Source organism: Cibotium barometz, chromosome 8 (genome assembly GCF_041138505.1).
Source record: "Cibotium barometz isolate CiBa-2024 chromosome 8, ASM4113850v1, whole genome shotgun sequence".
NCBI lineage: Eukaryota > Viridiplantae > Streptophyta > Polypodiopsida > Cyatheales > Cibotiaceae > Cibotium > Cibotium barometz.
In genome coordinates, this window is record NC_141053.1 from 62,259,847 (window position 1) to 62,281,650 (window position 21,804).

The window sequence follows — 21,804 nt, forward strand, 5'->3', positions numbered from 1 at the left end:
AAGATCAACGTAAGATAAATTGACCATTACTCTCAAAATCTTGAAGTCAAACACAACGAGAGGAGATATGTATTGCAAAGACTCGATGAGAAATATCCACTTGACTCCAAAAACACTTCAAACAATGCTCGCACATCAAATTTTGAAGAGAAAACATAAACTTAAACACCACAAGAGGAGAGAGATATTGCAAAGACTCAATGAAGAGAGAAACAAAATTTTGAAACATTGGACACATCAAATTTTGAAGAGAGAAACAAAATTTTGAAACATTGGACACATCAAATTTTCAAATTCCTGAAACTTCATCTCTTGATACTGTATCATTACAAAGTTGGGGTGAATGCCACTGATAGCTCTACAAGAGGACGTTGTGCCCTCGTAGGGTCAGTATTTAGTGATCTAAAAAATTCAACTACTTGCAAAATTGATTTTCTCTCATCGCGATTAGGCAGAAACATCCAATTTTTGACTCTATGAATAATAGTATCCATGGTAGCTTTGTCATGGGAACTATTATCCATCCACAACTCTTGCACTTTCTTCCAAAAGTCATATAAAGTTTGTAATAAATATCCCAAGGCAAAAACATCAGATGCAGGAGTGTATGCATCTGCCAAAAATGGATCATAAAGCTCTGGGGCTACGGCCGTTTATTTCGCTCTCTGTCTGCGTAGGAGACTGCCTGTGCCACCTTCTCCGGGTTCTTATCTGCTTCAAAAACAAAATTGAGAGACACCCGTTTTTTGGGCGCTCTCAGCAGCAACCCCCAATCGATAATACCTATGCGTGGCTTTAGCTCTTTTGTATAATCCAACACTACATTAAAAGGATGTAGGTCGGTATGTACAATACCTGCCATATGTGCTGCCGCTACACCTTCCACCAGGGCATGCATAATATGTGGCATGTTTATTACTACCTCTTTTATTTTCGAAAGTTCTAGATGACCTAAAGGGATATTATCAGGCGGGGGTTGTCTCCATCCTCGATCCAAACGAAAAATGGCTCTGGTGAACTCACTGAATCTGAAGGGAACCTTCAGAAGAGTATCACCAAGAGCGCCGCCATTATAGTACGGGAAAATTGTGATCCAAGGAGCCTCTTTTGTAAAGGCAATGCATCGGACAATCGATGGATGTAGCACTTGCATACCCTGCTCTGCCTGGCAGCTCTCGAACTTCGTGCTGCCTTCTCCTTTGTAGTGCTTTCCGCAAAAAGTGATGTGCTCCGGTAAAAATGATATACCTTTAATTGCATACTCTTTTACTGTTCCAAACACATCGGAGCCTATTGTTCGTCCTTCGTGAAGAGCTTCGTGCGGGATGCCAATAAGATGTGTGCACATAGAATTGTAGATGGTACGATTAATGACACCTGTACCACTTGCATCTGCCTGACTGGACGTTGCAGCGACGTCCTGGGCAATTCGCACTCTTTTGGGGAGGGACTCTGCATCCAACGCCTTCATGCGCTTGCTCTTGGCTCTTTGCTCGCTCCATACAACGTCCCATAACTGTAGACGTTGCATGTTGGCTTCAGGCGGGGCAGCATCTCTAAGATCACTGCATGCTACTCGCATGCTCCCCAAAATGGTTCGTGTTATGTGCTGATGGTTGAAATCTGCTATCTTCTGTCTATCTAGCAGCTCAGCGTTGCCTCCGCTTCAAAGCCGACGCTGTGCATTTTCCCATATTTGGTCTATGAGATCTCGCATGAGTATCTCAGACTCGTTGATCTTTTTGACGACATCATCAGTACATTGTGATACCGTGATGACCGCTTCAACGCGAATTGCTCGCAGAACAATTTTGCGCTCTTCGGGAGAAAGCATGTTGATCGTCTTCGTAAATCTAGCAAATATCACTAAACACAAAAAAACAGAATATCAAACATTACTGAAATAAACATCAAGCAAACGTGAGAGAACAGCAACAAGTATATCAATATCATCAATGTTCATACAAAAACGGAATATCAAATAATTTTAATGAACTCAACATCATCCAATACATCATCAAACGTGAGAAAACAGCAATAAGTGTATCATTACTTATCAATGATCAAACAAAAACAGAATATATCAAACAACATTACTGAACTCAACATCATGCAATACATTATCGAACGTGAGACAACCGCAACAAGCGCATTATTACTTACGAAGTGTATACATTATCGAATGAGAGAGAGAGAGAGAGGGGGAGGAAGAGAGAGAGGTGTGACAGATAGAGAGAGGAAAAATTAAATGACATTTTTTATAGTTTTGTGAGTTCCTAAAGAGAGAAAAATAATGTTTTGTAATCCTAAAGCACTCCTCATCTACATACCTATCGTGATAGAGAGAGATGTGAAGTGTATCATGAGAGAGAGAGAGAAAGAGTTGTGAAGTGTATCATTGCGAGAGAGAGAGAGAGAGAATTGTGAAGTGTATCATGAGAGAGAGAGAGAGAGGAGAGGAAGAGAGAGTTGTGACAGATAGAGAGAAGAAACATTAAATGACATTTTTAATGTTTTTGTGAGTTCCTAAAGAGAAAAATAATGTATTGTTTTAATTTTTAAGTAAATAGAGGGAGAAAAAAGAAATTATTAAAAATTATGTATATTTTAAGAGAAATTAAAAAAAAATCATTATCTACACATCTATCGTGTTGTGAAGTGAATCATGAGAGAGATAGAGAAAGAGTTGTGAAGTGTATCATGAGAGAGAGAGGGGGGTAAGAAGAGAGAGATTCATATTTTTCGAGTTACGAATCACGATATTATAAAATAAAACGTTTAGACAATATGATGTAAACTTTGATCCATGAAATACTAATGCCGCGTTAGCAACCAAGTATCGCATGGATCAAACACAATAAAAATAATACAAGTCAAATCAAACAAATTTATGATATTTATTCGACCGTGTTAACGATCATATGCCGAAATACGCAAGCAAATTTACGACACTTTTTCGACCGCGTTAACGATCAAATGCCGCAATATGCAAAAAACATTTTATGCACTAGCGGACGACACCAACTTGCCGTGTTAACGACAAAATGCCGCCCGATTCTATGGGAATACCAATAGGATATGAACATACACTGGCCGCGTTACCGACCATATGTCCGCATTTGACAAAGGGAAGGGAAGGGAAGGTGACATCGCCATAACGATACTATGCTTGCCGCGTTACCGACTAGTACCGCTACGGCGTGCCATACTTACCATAGGACACAGACTAGCCGCGTTACCGACTAAGTGCCCCAGGGTAAGCACCATTCCGAAGAATGGCCTTACACACACACACCAGTCGTGTGGCGGGCCACCCAAATCCTGCCGCGCATTGCGACAATGGGCGGCTGCCCGCACGAACTCACCCACACACACACATCCCTCGTGTGGCGGACCACCCACATCCTGCCGCGCATTGCGACAGTGGGCGGCTGCCCGCACGAACACACCCACATACACACACACACACACACACAAGTTTTCATTACCTGTGTATGCTGTCAGCAATGAAATCCCAAAGGGCCCCCGGGCCCATATATATAGAAAAATGTACCCCGCCGGGATATGTGACGACCCCTCCGGGACCCGCCGGGCAAAGCAAAAGCCCGGCGGGCCCGTCGGGGTATAGCAAAAGCCCGGCGGGATTTTTCCCGGTTACCAGGTCGCTTGCCACCGGCTTTTTTGTGAACATGTTAACATGTGAACATGTTAATAACATGTTCACACATGTTATTAACAAAAAAAAAATTTGTGATCACGTGAATATAAAATCAGAGAAGGCAGAGGTAGAGGAAGAGGCCGTTTTGGTGGCCGTTCAACAAATCAGAACCAACAGCAACAACAGGAAAACCAGTCCTATGGAGGAGGACGTGGTAACTCTAGAGGCAGAGGGAGCCAAAGAGGATGAGGTTCATGGCAAAGGAATCAACAAGTAGATAGCAACATAGAGTGCTATTATTGTGGGAAACCTGGACACAAAGAGAAGAACTGTTATAAAAAGCAGAATGACATAAAAAATGGAAAGTTGTAGCAAAGCAACTATGCATCATCCAGTGGGCATGGTGATGACAGAAATGAGCACCTCTTTGTGATGCAGCACATGGTTAACTCCATGACAGATAATGCTGCAGATTGTAAAAATGTATGGTTTGTTGATTCAGGTGCTTCTAACCACATGACCAGTCATGGTGAGTGGTTTAGTGATGTCAGAAACCTGGAAAAGCCAGGTTATGTTGAAACAGGTGATGATACTGCTCATCCAATTGCACAGGTTGGTAAGCTGCCATTGGCTATGCGGAATGGAAGAACAAAGTACTTGTTAGATATACTTCATGTTCCAAATATCACCAAGAACTTGGTCTCAGTTGGCCAAATGGTAGAGCAGGGTTTTCTCGTTCATATCTTTTTTTTGTATTGAATAGAAACTTACAATTTGATTGTCACAAGAGACTAAAATTTGCTTAAATTTTAAATAACTTAAAGTACATCAAAGCACTACCTTCAAAATATATCAAATTTTTTATACTGGAATCATCCTTAAAATAACCATGTTTATACAATGTTTTATTTTTTTACTATTACAAAAATAGTAGACTATAAGAAAACAAAGTTTGTAAGATTTAAAATACTTGAACATATAAGGCAAGCTAGAAAAAAAATATATTAGTCTCTCATCAGGCACATGTACATAAGCTATACAACCAAACACTTTGAGGTGTCTAATGTTTGGTCTAAAACTTGTAAGCCGCATCTCTCGTATACTTCCATGTATGGTTGATGTGGGTGTCTTATTAAGTACATACACTGATGTGGCACACGCTTCTGCCCAATAATAGTCTGGCATGCTCTTTTCATTGAGCGTTGCCCTGGCCACATCACAAATGACTCTATTCTTTCTCTCAGAAGCAACACCATTTTGCTGTGTGTACCTGCAAGTTAACTGCCTTCTTATGCCATGCTTTCTCAAGAAATTCTCAAAAGCATGTGAGGTGTATTCACCACCTCCATCTGTCCTCAAATATTTTATCCAAGAGAGCCATATTGCTTCTCTGCAAAAGCTTTGAAGTCCATAAACTTTCCCAACACTTCACTTTTCCCTCTGAGAAAGTAAATCCAAGTCATTCTGCTGAAAATCATCAATGAATGTCATATAATACAAGCTGCCTTTAATGGATGGGTTTTGTGTAGGACCCCACACATCACTATGAACTATCTCAAGTGGCCTGCTACTCATGCTGCCTTCTTTAGGAAACGGTAACCTTGCTTGCTTTTTTCCAAACTGGCAAGCATCACAGACATGCATATTCCCATCATACTTAAATCTAGGCAGCCCACAACAATGCCTCTTGCCTGCATGTTCTTTAACCTTTGTATGTTCACATGTCCAATCCTTTTATGCCACATGTCAATGTCCTATACCACATTTCGGCTTTTAGAGAACATGGTTGATTTCAACTCAGGAATTCCAGCATCCAACTTAAATAACCTGCCTTCTTTCTTGCCTTTGGTAATGACTCTACATCCATTTTTGAAATCCTCAACGAAGCAACCATGCTCGTTGAAACGAACCTGTAAACCTTGTTCCACCATTTGACTAACTACATATACATGATGCTGAGAATCCCAAGGATGCCTTCTTTCTTGCCTTTGGTAATGACTCTACATCCATTTTTGAAATCCTCAACGAAGCAACCATGCTCGTTGAAACGAACCTGTAAACCCTGTTCCACCATTTGACCAACTACATATACATGATGCTGAGAATCCTAAGGATGCATGGGATACATTAGTAAAGTTGTTTGATACAGACACTAGTGCTCGTAAGTCTCAGTTGTTGAGACAACAGATTCATAATGTGAAGCGGAAAGGAAGGAGCATCCATGATTATGTACAAGAGATAAAGAAGTATGTAGATGCATTGGCAACAATCAATGCCCCCATGCCTGATGATGATTTGGTAGACATTGCCTTGCGTGGTCTTGGCAAGGAGTACAAGTCTTTTGATACATCTATCTCTGTTCGGAGTATAGGTTTACCAGATTTTGATGAGTTGGTTTCACTCTTGCTTGTTGAGGAAATCAAACTCAGTGACTCGTTTCATGATGCATCTACTAGCCACCATGATGATAATGGTAGAAATTAGGCTTTCTATTCACAAAGGGGATTCAGAGGTAGGGGGAGATTTGTATCATGTGGTCGTGGATGGCAGGATAGGTCACCACAATAGAATTTTTAGCCTACATATGGTGCTAGAGGTGGTCGTGGATATACACCTCAGAGAGGCAGAGGTAATCCTCATAGTAGAGGACGTTGGCAAGGCCAACAAACATTTATGCAAAATGTGGAATGCCATTACTGTCAAAAATTTGGTCATATGGCACGTGATTGTTTCCACAAACAAAATGATTTGAGAGAGGGTAGAGCACAACATGGTGGACATTATGCAAAACATGGTGGAAATTATGCAAATGGTGGAAATTTTGCATCAAGCAGCAATGATGGCAACGCAAATCACTTGTTTGCCATGAAACATGTTGTGGAATCTATGATGACAAATGGTGACAGTGATGACACTTGGTATATATGGACTCTGGAGCATCAAACCATATGACTTGTCATGGCGAATGGTTTGAAAATATGAAGCCTATGGATGTGAAAGGGCTATGTGGAGACATGAGATGATACCCAACATGCTATCACACATGTCATGGCGAATGGTTTGAAAATATGAAGCCTATGGATGTGAAAGGCTATGTGGAGACATGAGATGATACCCAACATGCTATCACACGTGTTGGTTATGCACAATGGTGAAACAAAGTCTATGGCAAATGTCTTGTATGTGCCTTCTATTACAAAAAGTTTGGCTAGACAAGTAATGCAAAACTTTGTATGCTCTCTCTGATCATTGCTTACAACCTGTTGTTGTGCAGGTTGTCGGGGCAGTTCCCCCGGCTCTGTCTCTACACCTGTAACAAGGTTCCAAAACCCTTTTCCTTTCAGAAAGCATTTAATCATGTACTTCCATGCCTAGAAGTTCTTCCTATCCAACTTTTCACCCACAATCTGTACTGGGTTGTCTGACATATTTGCTCAATGCAAATGCACCTTCAGCACACGTCCAAATCTGTAAACAAGCCTTCCTCAGTTCAACCACACTCTAATAAGTGTTCCAGAAACTCCAAAGTACTCAACGAACTTCACTGTTGATGTAGAAAATCAAACTAGTTGCATCCAAATTGAATTGGCATCCAAATGGAATTGATGTAGAAAATCAGACTGGTTGCATCCAAATTGAATTGGCATACACAGTCCAAAGTACCCTGTTTTGGTATGCTTTCCAAGGCTTCAAATTACAATGTAGTGGTCCAATCAAGTGTGGATAACTTGCATTTACACCTAAACAAGCTCAATGTTCGCCGCTTGATCAACAAGTGAGCTATCTTGATAGGCGTGGATCTCTCCCAAGGCCATTATTACAGGTCACCAATGTATTTTGAGCTTGTGTTGCACTTGTAGTTGAGGTTGCACATGCGAAGAAGGTTGAGGCAATTATTGATCTTGTGGTGGATGAAACCGAATGTTGGGAGGATGCACATTCCTTGTAGAGGTTCCAATGCTATCACAAGCCCATTGTACTTCGGTGGGAGAATTCGTATGCACTTGCATGCCAGCTCCTCGCTAATGATGGAAATGCCAATGGCAGTCATTTGATGATACAGATTCTTTGCCCGAGTGATGAATTTCTCTACTGCCTTAGACTCAAGCATCTTCTCATTTGCAACTTGAATCTCAAGATTCTCGATTTGTGTCTGATTTGTGGTATGGTACTAATTTTTCAAAACATGCCATGCCTCCGCTACCACAATGACATGTTGAATCAAAGCCATCACCATATCGCTCGCACTACAGACAATAGAAAATAGTGCATCTACATCCTTTCTTATCCATGCGAGAATCTCATTTACTGTAGGTACTATCTACTAACGTGCATTTGTTGGAGATGCGGTCTTGGAGCTAGATTCACCTCTACTCTTATGGTGATTTTCCAAAGATCATAAGTGCTTAGGATGGCTTTCATCTTAAACTTCTAAAGATGATAATTAGATCTATCCAACTTTCCACTTTCACCAAAAGGCGAGATACATAGTCTTGCAAGCTAAGCCATCTCTCACAATCTATTCACAAATAGAAACACACTGCCAAGTCTTCTTGCTATAGCCGAAGTTGTGATACCATGTAAGAAAAGATTACAACATCTGTGCTAATAGAGAACAGGATCTCAGATATAAGAGAGACAAACAGACAATATGGAGAATCGAAAAAGTTCAAATTACTATAAGTAGGTACAATAGATGGCATGCCTCCCAACCGTGTACTCCTATGAGAGAGAGCTTTGATGGCATGATGGAAATAGTAGAGGACGAAGGCTGTATGCAGATATATCAGGGTTGTTGTAGCTTATGGTGTGTGATGGACCTTATGGGATTGCTCTTATATAGAACCCACTCTACCCAATCAAAAGTGGCTGATAACCTTTTCTGGCCCAATCAAATGGCCGACCCCCTTTTCTGGCCTAGAGCCATTTGGGATCATTTAGTGTCCCTAATGGGCCTCGCAACCCAAGGGTGGGCTGCCTTGGGAAAAGATCGATCTACCCTCAGTGTAAGATGCCTTCCCGCACTTGCATGTAGCTTTGTTGGTAGTGTGCTAGACCTATTTGAAGCTCTTGAGCCATCAATAGGTGGCCCCCATCTAGTGTCTAAACCATGCCCTATCGTGTACCTAGCTACTCAAGTGCCTTCTCCTCATTTGGGGTGCTCATAAGTAGAGTGAGTAGGTTCCCGCGTAGTTACACAAGAGTGGGGCATTGATATCTAACAGTTACCTATATACAAAAAATGCCCTAAACCTCGCCAAAAATGGCTAAACCAAGCTTGCATTGAGAGAGAGAGAGAGAGAGAGAGAGAGAGAGAGAGAGAGAGAGAGAGAGAGAGAGAGAGAGAGAGAGAGAGAGAGAGAGAGAGAGAGAGAGAGAGAGAGGTTATTTTAGTGATGGAAATTCTAGTGATTGTATTTATATTACATTATCTTACATGCAAGTGTGATTCTTCACTATGTCATATTTATATTGCTTTACTGCAGATTACTACCATAGTACATTTTAATGGATCCGATCAAGCTTTTATATAAAAAATCTATTAACCATGGATTTTAACATAAACATATCCCTTGTTTTGTAATATTTTCAAGGAATTGTTAAGAATTGTGAGCTTGAAAAAAAAAAGATAACAAAGTATGGAATATGAGACGTTCTCATCTTGTTCCCTTGTTAAACATTAAAGTGATATTATTTTGAAAACATTTACAAATGATGCAAATATCTAAAGAAAATGAGTTGTGCTGTAGACCATGTGAGAAAAATCTCACTTTGTCTTGCATGTGACTCATTATTTCACACTACTACTTATGGCCACTCATTCTCTAAGTTCACATGGTACTTGGCATATACTACGTTGAAGATTTTGAATGGAATTTTTGAAGAAAAAAAAGCTTCAAAATTTATGAGGTTAAGTAATGCAATGCCAATAAGGGGTTCATTCCAAGGGTGCCAATGCTCTTGAATAAGAAACCAATTAAAATCTTGCGCATGAGACAAATTTAAAATAATGCCACAAGTAAAATCTAGTTAAGCACGATTGAATTCAACACTAAAAGAATTTCAAATGTGCCTTTCCACCTTGAAATCTTGGTAACACATGAAAAAGCTATTGGATTTCTAAAGGACATGGGTTTTCATGTTTTTGTGTATTTTTTGTTTTTATAGGATTTGTAAAGGACATGAAAACCCATGAATATTTTATAAAGACCTTGCAAACAAACATTGAACAAGAATATGTGAGAATGGATTTTAACATATGTAATATCTTCATTGGGATCATGTATTAAAACTATAAGGTTTAAAGTGCTTCCATATTCATTTTTTTTTGCAAGTTGAATAGGATATCGTAACCTTTCTAGGCATTTCTTATTCATATGCTAGTTAAGCTATGGTAATTAAGTACACATATGAGTTAGCATGATGATGTCATTTGAGTGGCATTGCTTTCTTTGATCTATATTATGAATACCTTTTATAATGATTTAGGATACTACTCCGATTTCAAATTCATTGAAATCTATGCTCAATTGGAACTATATTGTGAATATAATATGGAACTTTTATAGTAAGTAATGATGCTACTCCACTTTCAAAGTCATTGAAAGACATGTCCAATTGGAGCTATATTGTGAATATAATATGGAGCTTTTATAGAGGTAATGATGCTACTCCAATTCTAATGAAAATTTAAAGTTTCCAAATTGATGTATCGCGCGATGATGTATTCATAATGAACTATTTTTCTTCCCATTAGCAACTTGACATAATATGTAAATTGAAAGTCCTTGAACTAGTGGTCCAACCCATTCATCCAACAAAACACCAACAAGACACAAGCTACATGTCCATTTAAAGTCACACCTACTCTTATAATGGGATAGAGTACACTAACCTATCTGTTTTGGTGGCAACATTCTTGTTAGATTATACTAGTTGTCCAACCTATTCATCCATCAAGGCACAAACCACATGTCCATTTCGAACGCAAGTGGGATTACATCTACTTGCATAATGGGATAGAGCACATTAACATACATTTCCATCACCACATTTTGTTAGTTTGATGTAATGAAAGGTAGAAAAAGTATGCAACATAATGGCAGAAATCAAGGAACATTCCTAGGGTGCCAACTCCCAAAAAACTTTAAAAATAGTGAGTATAAGATGAATTTAACAATATGCCATGAGTTAAAATTATCATAATCAGCATGGTTGTATTCAACACTAAAAGAGCTTCAAATATGTCTTTATAGCTTGAAATTTGGATAACATATGAAAAAGATATAGGATTTTGAAAGGAGGTTGGTTTTCATATTATAGTGTATTTTTTGTTTTAACCACCCTCATCCAAAAGACCTCCCTCCCCTTTGGATCTCACATATTATGAAACATATGTACAAATCTTTAAATCTTACATAATTTTCGAGGTATGTTTCTTATCATCCGTGGGAGGTGGGACTTGTGGTTTTCATAGTTTTCCTTTGCATATTTATCGTTTTTATAAGAAATCCATGCATGTTTTATAAGGACCTTGTCCCAGGGGAAGATTACCCCAAGTACAAAGGTTTAATCATAAGGATCACTAACCACCATGGCCCTCGGCGGATTAACTCTCTGTAAACTCTATGTATCACATGCGTTCAAGGCCTGTTTGTAAAATCCCTTATTGTGAATTTTTCATTAGTAAAATGTACCATTTTCTTATTCAATCTGTGAATTTTTTTCCAAAATCCTTTTATGGCAGCCTTCTATATGTGAAAACTTGAGAAAAAATAAAAGAAAATATGTCATTATGTTGAACTCACGTGGTAGGCACATTTTTGAAGTAGTGAACCCCCCGAGCCATGGCCAATGGGCATCAAAGGCTAGCTTTGCTCTCCTCCTCCTAAGTTAAATCTCTCTAGTCCAATCTTCCACAATCTTGGCCAAGTCACAATTGATCTCTTGAGAGCTTTGGGCCTAACCAATGGTGAGGTTGTGGCTTCCCTTGCACACAAGACCTTGCTTACATAGTAGCAAGCTTCATGCCATCATGAGGCTAGAAGTTGCTAGCACTTTTTAGGCTACACTATTGGACCTAAGATTTTCAAGTAGAAGAGTATTATCATTGAATATACAAGTATGTAAGCCCAACCAATGTACACAAAGTCAAGATATATGATGCACACTAGTCAGAAAATGGTGACGGAGTGTTGTAAATTTGTGAGATAGTGATGATATCACTTGAACAAATGTAAAATTGTGTTTCATTCGTAAATTCGTATACTCTTCAAATTTAATTATTTCAAAAAATATTCTTAGCATGTTTCATAGTCATCATGACATGTGATAGTAAATGAATTGCAAAAATGGTCTCCTATTTCCACTACGAGTGATATGACCCGTCTACGATGGGTTAGAGAGCCGCTCCGCTGGGTCTCAAGGTGGGGTCTTAAAATTCATTAATTTCATGTTTCATTTAGCAATCTCAGATGTGGTGATCCTCTTCCTTGTTGGTTGTGTGCAACATCACTGGTCCCTTTTATTAGTGCGCCCTATCTTCCAATCTATGTTGTACCTTAGAGTTGTCTTCAAACCTCATCCTCACTTCATTGCATGTGCCAATCTTCTTGGTCAATACGATCACTATCGAGGTAACAACATAAACATTCTTGTATGGAATCATGATTCCATTTGCAGAGGCTCTCTCTACACCATGCACATTGTGCATCTTTCCTCTATACATACACATGTTTCACTTCTCACATGCACACACTTGCACACATATGCTCGCAACATGACATGTCCCATGCTTATTAGTTGCCATGTAGCACCTCACAAATTAGAAATAGTAAAATAAGAAGAAACACAAAAGTAATATGTCATTGAAGGTCATCACCTAGATCGCAAAAGTGTGTGTGTGTGTGTGTGTGTGTGCACGTGCATGTGAGTGTGTGTGTGCATGCATGCATGTGCACCCCTCCACCTCACACCTCCCTATGAGGCCCACTCTCTCCACCTTGTGGGTCCCCCCATGCTCCGCATGTGCGCATGTTTTATTTCCTAGTTTATAGCGTGTGTGTGTTGCTAGAACATATATAATGTTTTTACAAAGTCATGTTTTGAGAGAGAGAGAGAGAGAGAGAGATTTGAGTATTTATTAGACATCTTTAATTTCATATATATATATATATAATCATGCTTTTATTTTTTTCCTAGTTTGTGTGTGTGTGTGTGTGTTGCTAGAACATATGTACTTATATATTCTCTCTATGTGCATGTGTGTGTGTGATTATTTTTTGATTTTTTTCCTAACTTTAGAACTTGTTATTAATATCATGTTATGTTTATTTTTCCCTAATTGTGTGTGTGTGGGGGTTTTTTAAATCATTTTTATAAATTTCAAAACGTATTTTAAAATATTATATCATGTTTTTTTTCCCTAGTAGAATGTATATAACATTTTTCATTTTGAGAGAGAGAGAGAGAGAGAGAGAGAGAGAGAGAGAGAGAGAGAGAGATTTATACACACACACACACACACACACACACACAATGACACCACACACACACACACATATAAAGTAAAACATGCTATGCTATAAAAAATAAGCCTTAAAACTAGAAAATAAATAAATAAATAAAAATCATAGAGCAGCATCAGGGCTTATATAAATATATATATATGTACATATATACATATATATCTACACACACACACACACACACACACAATGAAAAACATTAAAAATAAGTTTTAAAATTTACAGATATGATTCAAAAAACCAACACCACACACACACACACACACACATGCATATATGAAGTAAGGAGAAATAAACCATGATATTCTATTAAAAAGCAAGTTTTTAAACTAGAAAATAAATAAATAAATAATAATCAAGGAGTAGTAGCATGGCCTATACACACACACACACACACACACACACACACACAATGTCAAGCATGGTTTGCAAAAAGATGGTTTGGCCCTTACATTGTCAAGCATGTGCATGGAAATGCCACGTATACCCTGTGTGAGCTTGATGGAACAGAGATAAAGAATCTTGTAGCAGGCAAAAGGATCAAGATGTTTAAAAGAAGGCATGATAATGATCCTATTGATTCACAGGGAACTCAGGATGAGAGGCTTGATAGCGATAGTATGGGTATGGTTGAAGAGGAAGAGGATGATCTTCCTGGTAATGTAGAAGATGAAGATGATATTCAGATATATGTGGGTCTTGATGATGACTTGGCACATACCGGAGGATGTGCAGGTTTAGAGGGGGTGGATGTCGTGCCACGGCACGTCTATGGTGTGAAACCATGCATGTGAGGCCATTAAATGCAAATCCAGATGCATGGGATTAAGTGCCACAGTGTACATATGGGATGTATGGCGTGTGGAGAGTTTTGCTTTGGAATGCGTTGCCAGATGTACAGGGTGGAATGGTTTGTGTTGAGCTTGTTTGCAGGCCTGTCCGGTGAGAGATCTGCTGGAGATGGTTTCAGCTCCTCGGTCGTCTGAATTTGTGTGCGCGTCCCCAAATGGAGTGGGCAATTAAAGGTTGCATTTGAAGAAGGTGTGGAAGGCATGGGCAATTTAAAGGTTAAAGGATAGTGTTGCCTTGGAGCATAGGTGTAAAAAGGATGTTATGGTGGCCATTTTTCAAAACAAATAAATAAATAAAATAAGGATTAATATGGCCAATATGGGCAAAGCCACATGGCTGTTGATGCTGCCGCCTGCAAAAGAGTCCAGAATATACGAAAACGTGGAGGTGGCGGGTGATGCGCGAGCTGCTGGAAAAGGTGAGGCGCCGCCTTGTGAGAAAAGAAAAAAGAGCTGTGCTGGAGGTCGCCAGAAGGCTGGAGGCGCCCAGGTGATCGAAGGAAGAGAGGCATCACGCAGAGCTGCCAGCCTCGGTAGCATGCAGGCAGAGAGGAAACAAAGAGGGATGCGCACAATAGGTGTTACGTTGGGTATTGCTGCGGTGGCTGGTGATTAACGGCCTTGGGAAGAGGGCTGGGGATTCTACAGACAGAGGGTGCAGTGAAGGGGGCTCTTGGGCAACAGCGCGTATATGCAGAGAGACGCCAGAGGTGTGTGGCCATCGTGCAGAGCTACTGGAAGACTTCCTTGTGAAAAGCAGCGAAAGGGCGGCTCTGGTGTGAGTAGAGAGGGCGCCGCCGTGTAAAGTGCAGCTGGGCGCAGCCGAAAGAGCAACAAAGACAAAAAAGAGCGCATGACAGTACGGGGGGATGTGTGTTTTTTGTATGGCTAGCTGCAGCCATAGGAGCAAGGTTGCTGGCTGTGTGAGGGCTTGCGTGAGTTAAACAGCTTACAAGTGCTGACGCAAGCAAAGACAAGGTGGTCGTGTTGGTGAGGGCTGCAACCAGGGAAAAGGGAGCCGGGATCCTGGAGAAGAGGAAGCTGGGGAGAGCAAAGGGGAACGCAGGCTGAAGAGAAGCTCTAGAGTGATCCTGTGGAGACCTTCCGACCAGCGACAGCGAAGGAGAGTCATGCTTTCTACTTGGCACTAGTGGGTCTGGGCTCTGCATCTTGCCATTAAAACCGGTTCAACCTGTAGCAAAAGAGGGAGAAGCCTACAAGAGCTGGGTATTAATTCAATTTTTTAAAGCTCGTATCTCTACTGTTTTAAAAAAAAATAAATTCCACCACTCTCTTACGGCTCCATGCTCACTTTATATCATGACATTTTGATTCACTTGAACTCAATCTTTTACCTTGGCATTGGTGGGATTATATTGTATGAAAGACATGAGAGAAAAGGCAAAGAAATAGTTGTATCTACCTCTTATTTCCAGAAATCAAAAGAATACAAGATATTGGCAAAAATATGTGATGTGAATGGTCACATGTATATGGGAATCTTTTGAAGATTGTGCTATGCCTACATGTGTTATGTATGAGGTACTTGGATAAAGGGACAGGTGATCTGTGATTTGAGTTAATCAAGCTCTTGGATCGTGACTTGTGTGCATTCATCAAGCTGTAATTGGGAATGTTTGAAGTGAATTGACACATGTACATGTCATCCAAAATGGAGATGTCTTATGCCCCTTGAAGAGTTATATGTTTTGTTTCCTTGCTGGGATTCGAAGCTACTCTCACAGCAAGAAGTCTCGCACTTCCCCAGTGACACCGCCCACGTCACGACAACGTGCATGTGAGTGTGTGTGTGCATGCATGCATGTGCACCCCTCCACCTCACACCTCCCTATGAGGCCCACTCTCTCGAGCCTTGTGGGTCCCCCCATGCTCCGCATGTGCGCATGTTTTATTTCCTAGTTTATAACGTGTGTGTGTTGCTAGAACATATATAATGTTTTTACAAAGTCATGTTTTGAGAGAGAGAGAGAGAGAGATTTGAGTATTTATTAGACATCTTTAATTATATATATATATATATATATATATATAATCATGCTTTTATTTTTTTCCTAGTTTGTGTGTGTGTGTGTGTGTGTGTTGCTAGAACATATGTACTTATATATTCTCTCTATGTGCATGTGTGTGTGTGTGATTATTTTTTGATTTTTTTTCCTAACTTTAGAACTTGTTATTAATATCATGTTATGTTTATTTTTCCCTAATTGTGTGTGTGTGGGGGTTTTTTTCCCTAACATTTTTCATTTTGAGAGAGAGAGAGAGAGAGAGAGAGAGATTTATACACACACACACACAGTGTGTGTGTGTGTGTGTGTGTGTGTGTGTGTGTGTATAGGCCATGCTACTACTCCTTGATTATTATTTATTTATTTATTTTCTAGTTTAAAAACTCACTTTTTAATAGAATATCATGGTTTATTTCTCCTTACTTCATATATGCATGTGTGTGTGTGTTTGGTGTTGGTTTTTTGAATCATATCTGTAAATTTTAAAACTTATTTTTAATGTTTTTCATTGTGTGTGTGTGTGTGTGTGTGTGTGTGTGTGTGTAGATATATATGTATATATGTACATATATATATATATTTATATAAGCCCTGATGCTGCTCCATGATTTTTATTTATTTTCTAGTTTTAAGGCTTATTTTTTATAGCATATCATGTTTTACTTTATATGTGTGTGTGTGGTGTTGGTTTTTGAATAATTTTGGTAAATTTTAAATCTTATTTTTAAATATTATTTCATGCGAGAGAGAGAGAGAGAGAGAGAGAGAGAGAGACTCCTACTGCGCCTTTTTCCTTAGGTACGTTGTCGCCCTCTTTATCTCCCGGCCACTATCCTTACCTGCCCTCTTTATCTCCCAAGTGGCTACAGTCGTCGAGTGTCTTTGGCACTCTTGGCAACTGGTCCAAGTGATTAGGGTTTCGGGAAAGAGAAGTAATGGATAGGGATAGGGCGTCTACACCGACGTAAGGGAAATCGTGCGGAAAGAGGGTGTAAGAAACTCAAATGTTTCTTGGATTGCTTTAACCTTTGATTTTTCATTACAGATGGAGGGCGAGGCCAAGTGTAAGATTCTCGTCATAGGGGCTACTGGCAAGCTTGGGCAATGGATAGCCAAGGCGAGCATCGCTCTTCTCCATCCCACTTTTGCTCTGGTCAGATCTTCCACAATAGCGGCCAAGCTCGAATTGATCGACTCTTTCAGAGCTTTGGGAATCACCATTTTAGAGGTGAGCCCTTCCCTGACTGACGCATGCACGGATCTCCTTGTTTTATAGCTCAATGCAAGGCAGATTTGTCGCTGACGTTGTGCAAGATATTTGATTGCATTTGCTCTTGTTCAGTGTCAAGGTAAAACATCGCCCAGTCGGGACTTTCAAGTTTCATTGCTCTCTTGCGACTAGAGGGGAGATCTAGACTCACAGCACCGAGGTTTCGCTTGTTATATCATGGCAATGATCGGCTTTACCTTTTCCTGTGTAGGGCTCTTTGGAAGAACAGGACAGCCTTGTGGAAGCCATCAAGCAAGTTGATGTGGTGATTTCCGCTGTCAGAGAAATGCAGCAGTTGCAGGATCAACTCAACATAGTTGCAGCCATCAAGGAGGCTGGAACTGTCAAGGTAAAACATCGCCCAGTCCACATACCACTGCCGCTCCTGATCGATCTGCCTTCAGAAGCTTTAGCTTAAAGAGATTTACCATCTTGTGCACAGCGCTTTCTGCCATCAGAATATGGGCTAGACGTGGATCGTGTCAAAGCTCACTGGTCGATACAGCCAATGTTCAACTTGAAAGCCCAGATCCGCCGCTCCATAGAGGCAGCTGGTGTTCCACACACATACGTTTGCAGCTTCTGTTTCGCGGGCTATTTTTTGAGAAACCTTGGTCAGCCAGGGGGGATGACTAGCCCTCCGAGAGATAAAGTCCTCATCCATGGCGATGGCAACACCAAAGGTAATTTCGCATGGCTATGCATACTATGAAGGTGGATCAAAACATAGCATGAAATGCACAAAATTCCCATACTCAAAGTCTAACTTTACTCTTGACCCATTTCAAGTGATCCTTCATGATGCTCCCAAACTATCTCATGTGCAAGACGCTATGTACCAAGTGTCTCTAATAACAACTTCAATCTAAGTCACCCCATGATACCTTGCCTATGATCCCTAGAATGAGGTGGTGGAACCACACTTCCAAACATTGAATCTTATAAAGAGGCTATCCACAAAGTTTGTTTCTTGTCCCTCATATCACCCTCACTTCAAGTCACAAGCATAATGCCTTTGAACCTTAAGTTGATCTTGGACCATGTGTTAACATCTCATTGAGGCCATCTACCAAGTTTGTCACTTGTCCCTATTGTGTTAGAAAGTGCTTTTAATATCTTTGTTGCCTTATGAACACCTAACTTTGGAACTTAGAATGTTTGTCCACCAAAGAGCTTTCGTACTTCAAGCAACATCAAAAGTATTGCTGAAAACAACCGTGCCTACCACTTCTCATAGTAAATATGGAAATCATAACAAGTTACTGCCCTTCTCGGGTTGTGGTACCTATTAACTTACCACTAAGTTTAGACATGCTGAAAAATGTCTCTTTTGAAAGTCTTAATGTACAAACTAACTCAAAAACTCTTAAACATGCCATTAATATTGCTTAAAGCTCTACCAATGGCTAAATCATCTCCTTGCTTTCTATAGTTGTGTATTTATGTGAAGAAGATATTGGAAGATTAGTTGTCAAGGCTGCAGTTGATCCAAGGACTATGAACAAGGTTGTACACCTAAGATTTCCAAAAAATGTCCTTTCTCAAAATGAGTTAGTTGCCTTGTGGGAAATCAAAATTGGAAAGACATTGGAGAAAACTTTTGTTCCAAGCGAGGAAATGATTAGAATGGTCGAAGGTATGAACTCTCTCTCTCTCTCTCTCTCTCTCTCTCTCTCTCTCTCTCGTGCGTGCGATTACACATTGATGAACATAGCATTCAAGGAGCTCCCTTCATAATATTCAAAAATTAAATCAATCCTTTTAATGCACTCAATAGCTTAAAGTATTTTTACTTGAGCTTTTTCTTTAAGTGTAAATTAATATTATCTCTTTCTTTGAACCAACTACTAAATGCCTGTACAATGTGTGCTTTCAAATGCAGTTGATCCTTCCAAATGGGACAACATGGCAATAGCAATGAAGCATGCTGTTTTTGTGAAGGGCTATACTTATAACTTGGAGATGCGTCCAAATGATGTGGAAGCATCCCATATTTATCCGGATGAGGAGTATGTCAAGGTGGATGATTACCTTCAAAACTTTGTGTGACTAATTGAAACCATGTATTTGTATTTCTTGCTTATTTAGTAAGTTGAATTGTGCCTCTTGATTGAAATCACAATTTGATAGGAAGGCAAGTATAAACAATTTCTTAGTCAAGGTGGATGATTACCATCAAAAGTTTGTGTGACCAATTGAAACCATGGTCATATTTCTTGCTTATTTAATAAAGTGAATTGTGCCTTTTGGTTGAAATCACACTTTGACAGGAAAGCAAGCATACAAAATTTCTTCTTAATTTTCAAGAAGAAGATAGGTAACTTTGTATACACAAATTTTCTTGAGGAATAAAATACCTAAGGATTTGGTTGCTTTTTAAAAAATTCAAGTTTGCCAATTACCATAAGAGCTCATGGCTCCATTATCATTTCATGAGGTGCAAAATCTATGTGTTATTTATGCAAGTATGAAAACTAAAAATATATCATATTGTTTCTTAACATCTTTAGTGTCATGAATGGGCATGAATTTGAAACATGCACGCATGCATCCACATGCACATGCATGTGCACACGCACATAGAGGTGAACTCTTGCTTCTTATGTGTCCATCATCAGGGTTCACAACACAACCTTTGTTTGTCTGTCTGTCTGTCTGTCTCTCTCTCTCTCCCCCCCCCCAAACACATTGTTTCCAAACTCGCCTCTACCAACATCTTTGTCTTCCATGGCACTCTCTAATTCACTGTAATGTCAATTCCGATTGTTTTTCTTATATGATGGACCATTTCTTGCCTTGAGAGCATTGGGAAGAATAAAGGAAAAAAATGACTTGATTATAGTGAATGGGGAGCATACCACTTGGTTGTTTTTTTGTCTCATGAGCATACCACTAAACAATTTCAATGCATGACCGAAGTAAACAAAAAGAAGTGATTCTTTCAAAGAAAATTTCAGCAAGGTTGCAATCTTGAGGCAAAATGTAGCTTCGGAAGCAAGTTTCTAGCTTATTTCAAGCCTAGAAAGTCCATGTGCAACTTTGAAGCATGCATAGAAGCATAAAGGTTTGTGAGTTATTTTGTGTGTTGTGAAATCCTTCAATTGTATGCATAAAGCACAATTTAGGCAAGGAGATCTTACAATAGCAAATAAACAAAACATCATTATAATGAAGCTTCAAAGAAAAGAGAGAAGTGGGTACAAATCAACCACAAGAGGGAGGGTAGTGGCATGAACTTGAAGAAGCACAAAAATGAAGGATTGCAAATGATACTATGAAAATATTCAATGATAGGACAATTGACATGGGTACATAACTCATAAGTGAACTTTTAAATGCAATACTTCAATATGTCCTCAAGTGCAAGTGCTTCATGACCCACCATCAAGAGAAAGAGCTAATGTCCAAGCCCGCCTCATACAAAATGTGTGTCGCACATTGGCCATTGTGAAGCAACGGACTTCCATAGATGAGTTAGCTTTGAAGAAACATGAATTGCTATGTTGATGAACTCTAATCAAGCCATTCCCTTATCAAAGTTCTCAAGAGTTCTTCAAGTTCCTAATGATAAGAAACTGAATGAGATTGCCACTAAGCCTAGAGCAACATGGGATTAGTGTACAAACTAAGGATGATCAAACCAAACTAGGAACTCCATGATAAGGACACATAGGATGGCACACTCAAATTGAATGCAATCCAATGCTTGATGATTAGTACAATGATATATCTTTTATGTAGAGAGTCTCAAGGCATAAGCCTGCTATGTGGCATCATTTGATCCACATCCAACTTGTGGTGACCCTTGTCCCACATGCATCCATGTAGCCCACATCCTTATGTGTGGGTACCAAAATTCCCACAAACATAACCCTTTAGGGTACCAATAAGAGCCCAACAGTTGGACATTGGACATTTCAACACCTAAGCATAGCTTGTATCAGGCAAGATTGAGATTGAATTCTAAGCTTGGTGATGCTAATGGACTATTCTCATTTGTTGCATGTTGAAAGCAACACCGCACTAGCCCAATCATTGATGGAACAAAGGAACTTGTACACTTATTTTGGGAGGCTGACATGTTTCGTTCCAAACAATGAAAATGTTTGTGAAAAAGAACCGGTATAAAAACTTACATCGAGGACCTAGTGCACCTACTTGATGAAGGTTAGGTACAATCTCATAAAGTACATTATAATTGTACCAATGTGTTATGTTAGTAGCACTTGGAATGCATTTTGGCCAAATTTTTGTTGAGGCAAGTGATAGATGTTTCTGTGTAGCCACGTTGAATGACGTCACAAAGCTTATGGTTGATGCTTAGGGAGAATCACACATTACGCACTACATGGTATTCCTACTCCTTTTGCTTTCCTTATCGTTCACTTGTCTAATGGATTGTATTTTTCATTTACTTAATGTGTGTGTGTGTGTGTGTGTGTGTGTGTGTGTGTCTGTGTGTGAGAGAGAG

At 39.6% G+C, this 21,804-nt stretch overlaps 1 protein-coding gene across 1 annotated transcript; it reads left to right on the forward strand.

Moving 5' to 3' along the window:
• The first annotated feature begins 16,926 nt into the window (after window positions 1-16,926).
• LOC147636525 (phenylcoumaran benzylic ether reductase PT1-like) lies at window positions 16,927-19,589 on the forward strand. The gene is made up of 5 exons (XM_086801988.1): window positions 16,927-17,291; window positions 17,545-17,682; window positions 17,776-18,016; window positions 18,766-18,969; window positions 19,216-19,589. Exons 1-5 carry the CDS (start codon window positions 17,109-17,111, stop codon window positions 19,380-19,382), a joined length of 933 nt encoding a protein of 310 aa, XP_086658114.1. The 5' UTR covers window positions 16,927-17,108; the 3' UTR covers window positions 19,383-19,589.
• The last annotated feature ends 2,215 nt before the right edge of the window (window positions 19,590-21,804 follow it).

What these genes read in the sequence shown, in the direction of transcription:
- LOC147636525 (XM_086801988.1), top strand. Translation starts at nt 17,109, where the DNA reads ATGGAGGGCGAGGCCAAGTGTAAGATTCTCGTCATAGGGGCTACTGGC. An exon ending in TGGGAATCACCATTTTAGAG is followed by an intron (nt 17,292 to 17,544) that starts GTGAGCCCTTCC and finishes TTTCCTGTGTAG; the next exon opens with GGCTCTTTGGAAGAACAGGA. An exon ending in AATGATTAGAATGGTCGAAG is followed by an intron (nt 18,970 to 19,215) that starts GTATGAACTCTC and finishes TTTCAAATGCAG; the next exon opens with TTGATCCTTCCAAATGGGAC.